General features: G+C 44.5%; 1 protein-coding gene across 1 annotated transcript; it reads right to left on the minus strand.

The window, feature by feature from the left end:
• Nucleotides 1-363: 363 nt before the first annotated feature.
• Nucleotides 364-3,154, minus strand: LOC102449055 (hyaluronidase-4). Its single transcript, XM_075919729.1, is given in 7 exon segments — nucleotides 364-675; nucleotides 1,843-1,918; nucleotides 2,347-2,394; nucleotides 2,396-2,425; nucleotides 2,427-2,799; nucleotides 2,802-2,832; nucleotides 2,834-3,154. Coding segments are annotated over 7 exon segments (1,191 nt in total).
• Between the last annotated feature and the right edge of the window lie 473 nt (nucleotides 3,155-3,627).

Below are 3,627 nucleotides of genomic sequence, written 5' to 3' on the forward strand. Positions count from 1 at the left end.
GCTGCCACCACAAAGGGGATGTTGCACTCATTGAGGTCAAGATGGGTGAGAACACTCTGGAACCTCTTTAAACAGCCGAATACACACTCTATGACTATTCAGCACTTGCTCAGCCTGGCATTGAATGCTCCTGAGTGGGATCCTGGCCACTCATGTAAGGCTTCATGAGCTAGGGGAGCAGAGGGTAGGCTGCATCACCCAGGATGCAGATGGGCACATCCACCTCCCTGACTCTGACGGTGTGGGTGGGGAAAAAGGTGTCGGCATGCATCTTTCAGAACAGGCAGGAGTTCTGGAAGATGCAGGTGTCGTGTGCTTTCTGTGATCAGCCAATGTTGATGTCGGTGAAGCATCCCTTGTGATCTATGAGGGCTGCAGCACCATGGCGAAGTACCCTTTCCTGTTTATGTAATCTGAGGCACGGTGGTCGGGGGCCAAGATGGGGATGTGAGCACTATCTGTGGCTTCCCCACAGTTGGGGAAGCCCATGGCAGCAAAGCCATCAACGATGCTGTTAATGTTCCCCAGAGTTGCAACCCTCCATAGCAGCACCTGGTTGATGGCTTTAGCCACCTGCAGGAGCACAGCCCCAGCTGAGGATTTCCCCATGCCGAACGGGTTCCCAACAGAGAGGTAGCAGTCCGGCATGGTGAGCTTGCAGAGTGCGATGGAAACCTGATTTTAAGAGGAATAAGGGATCTTTCAGAAAAGGCTTTATTTTCCGAAACATCCCCATCTAGACTGGCGCTTTTTGCTGGCAAAGCCCCAAGCCAGAAAAAAGTGACAGCCATGTTCATGCAAATGAAGTGGGGAAGATTTAAATCCCCACTTCATTTGCAATTGTGCTGTGTCTAATCTGCATTCCTTTTCCGCAAACGGGGTGCAGTCTAGACACAGCCGTGATGTATTAACAACTTTGAATCTACAAAGGGCTCAACTTGGGCGCTATCTGTAACTGACAGGCCCAGCTAAGAGTCCAGGTTGAGGACATACAAACCTTTATCTAATTGCACTTTGGCTCTTCTCTACCATACTAAGACCCTGAGCCTGCTAGAAAATGGTGTGAACACAATTGGTATCTAGACAGATTCCTAATTTAAATCAACTAATTACATCTAAATGCAACCTTCATTATAGATAGGGCCCTACCAATTTCACAGGCATGAAAAACATGTCATGGACAGTGAAATTAGCCTCTCCCCCTGAAATCAAATATCTCCTGATGCTGGGAAACTGCGGTTCTTAGCTGGTATTCCTGCTGTGCTGGGGATGGATAGGAGTTGTCCTTCCCCTGCACAGCCATTCTTGGTGGGGAGATCAGCTCCTCACTTCTGTGCTGCATCAGCCTGGCAGCTGGGCTCTCTCCCCCCACCTCACTGCAATTCCTGCAGCAGCTCCAGGCACTGAGCTTGGGATTTCTTTTTTCAGCAGCTCCTGTGGAGATGGGGTTTTCACTCTCAGCAACACCTCCTGGAGCTGGGGGCTTACGTTCCTGGTGGTTGTAGCTGGGGCACTCGAGGATCAGAGCTTCTGCCTCCTGCTTCTCCCATTGCAAAATCTGTGTTACTTTCACTGTTAAAGTTCCCCACGGGGCCCCAGTATACCCACGGGGATAAAACACTGGAGACAGGATATTTGAGCTATTGGGGAGACCTGGGTGGGCCATATTGGTCCTGTTGGTCTTTCTAATATCCTGCAACTGGCATAGCTACAGCAACACTGCCAATAGGAAAATATATGTATCAGATTGAATGGTTACTGCTGAACTTTGGGTGCCATTTGTCACTGATTTAAAACATTTAAACGCTAATCAGCAAAGTAGACCCACATATAAGCTTTTACAAACATGCAAAGCATTTCTGCTATAATGATGGTTAGATCTGTTAAAGCAGTCTCAATAACTTCTAAAAATGGCTTACTTTAGAAAGAAATAATAAAAGTTCATCTCAGTAAGTTAGTCTAGTATGACAGACACTAGGGGTATGTCTAGACTACATGCCTCTGCCGACAGAGGCATGTAAATTAGACTACCCGACATAGTCATTGAAGCAGGGATTTAAATATCCCCCACTTCATTAAAATAAAAATGGCCGCCACTCTGTGCCGGCTCAGCTGATTGTTGGCACAGCGCGGCAGTCAAGATGCGGATCGGATGACAGGTAACGCCTTTGTCTACCACTCCTGTAAACTTCGTTTCACAAGGCATAAGGGAGCGGTCAACAAAAGCATTCCCTGTTGACTGATCTGTGTCTTGACTGCCACACTGTGCCGACGATCAGCTGAGCCGGCGCAGCACAGCAGCCATTTTTATTTTAATGAAGCGAGGGATAGTTAGTCTAGACATACCCAAGCAGATCATAATCATGGAATGTCATTGAAGAGATTCTCATGGACCCTAAATTGTGAGAAACATAATATGTTTTCCAAATGTTTTCTTGATGCCAATGGAAGGATACAGATCTGCACTTCTATCCCAGGGCCAGGAATGTTCAGTGTTCCTCAAAACTTCACTCTCTGAGCAGGAACTGGTATAGTCTGAATCATGGAAATTATAATTGTGGCAATCAAGGTATAAATAGTATCCCCAGAGGCCCAGAAATCTGCTTTCAATCCCTAACTCAATTGTCTTAGTCATGAAAGCTTTTGCATTTTCTTCAAAGGACAGTTTGGCTAAATATTCAATATCATTTGCTGAAATATTGCCTTGTATTTTCAACTTTCACCTGGAAATGTTTTTTGTGTTCCAGTTGCATACCCATTGAGGCCTCCAGTTTTCCCATTCTATGACAGCTAACCCAAATTTTCAGCAGGAATGTGATACTGAATGTCTTGGCCAGACTTTTTCCAGATGAGTTTGCAAGCTGAATTTTTGAGGTAGGCCACCATTTACAGGGGTTTCCTGCAATATGTGCCCTGGGTGGTATCCCAGTCTATTCACAAATAATATGGTCACATTCTGCCCTGTTGTTTTGGCCAGTGGGCTTCTAATCACATGGAACATTTTCAAGCTCAGTGTGATGTTATATTTCCATGAGCACTGATTTGTGCATGCATTCCAGGCATCTATAAAAGCTTTTCTCTGGTAAATTGGTGGTTGGACTGGTTTCACTGCAAAAATTAAACTCCAAATAAATGTAATCTGCAGCCACACCATGAGCTGAGCCGCTTAGGTAATATGTAATAGCAACCACTTTCAAACAGTATTTTCATGATGTAAAAGGCTACCATAAAAATCTCCTATTTCAATATTGGCTGCAAAACATAACAGAAGATATATTATTTGTTCTTTATACAGTATTAGAAATGTGTTGAGGTATTTCTATGGCATTTGCCCCTGAGTAGTACTTGAGAACCAAAATGAGACTTTACAAATGAAAATCAATGGGCCAGATTGTCAGCTGATGTAAATCAGTGTATCATTGTGGAAGTGAAATGAATGATGGCAATTTATAACAGTGGTAAATCTGTCCCACTAAGCTAAATCCTGAGCTCACTGACATTAATAGTTTTTCCATTACTTCACTGGGATGAAGAGTTGTCTCCCTGTCCCTGCCCTTAAATGTTTATCATCTAAATTACTCACAATAATTTCCCTTTCAATCATCTTTTTTCCCTCTGGATGAGGGC

This window comes from Pelodiscus sinensis, chromosome 1 (assembly GCF_049634645.1).
Source record: "Pelodiscus sinensis isolate JC-2024 chromosome 1, ASM4963464v1, whole genome shotgun sequence".
NCBI lineage: Eukaryota > Metazoa > Chordata > Testudines > Trionychidae > Pelodiscus > Pelodiscus sinensis.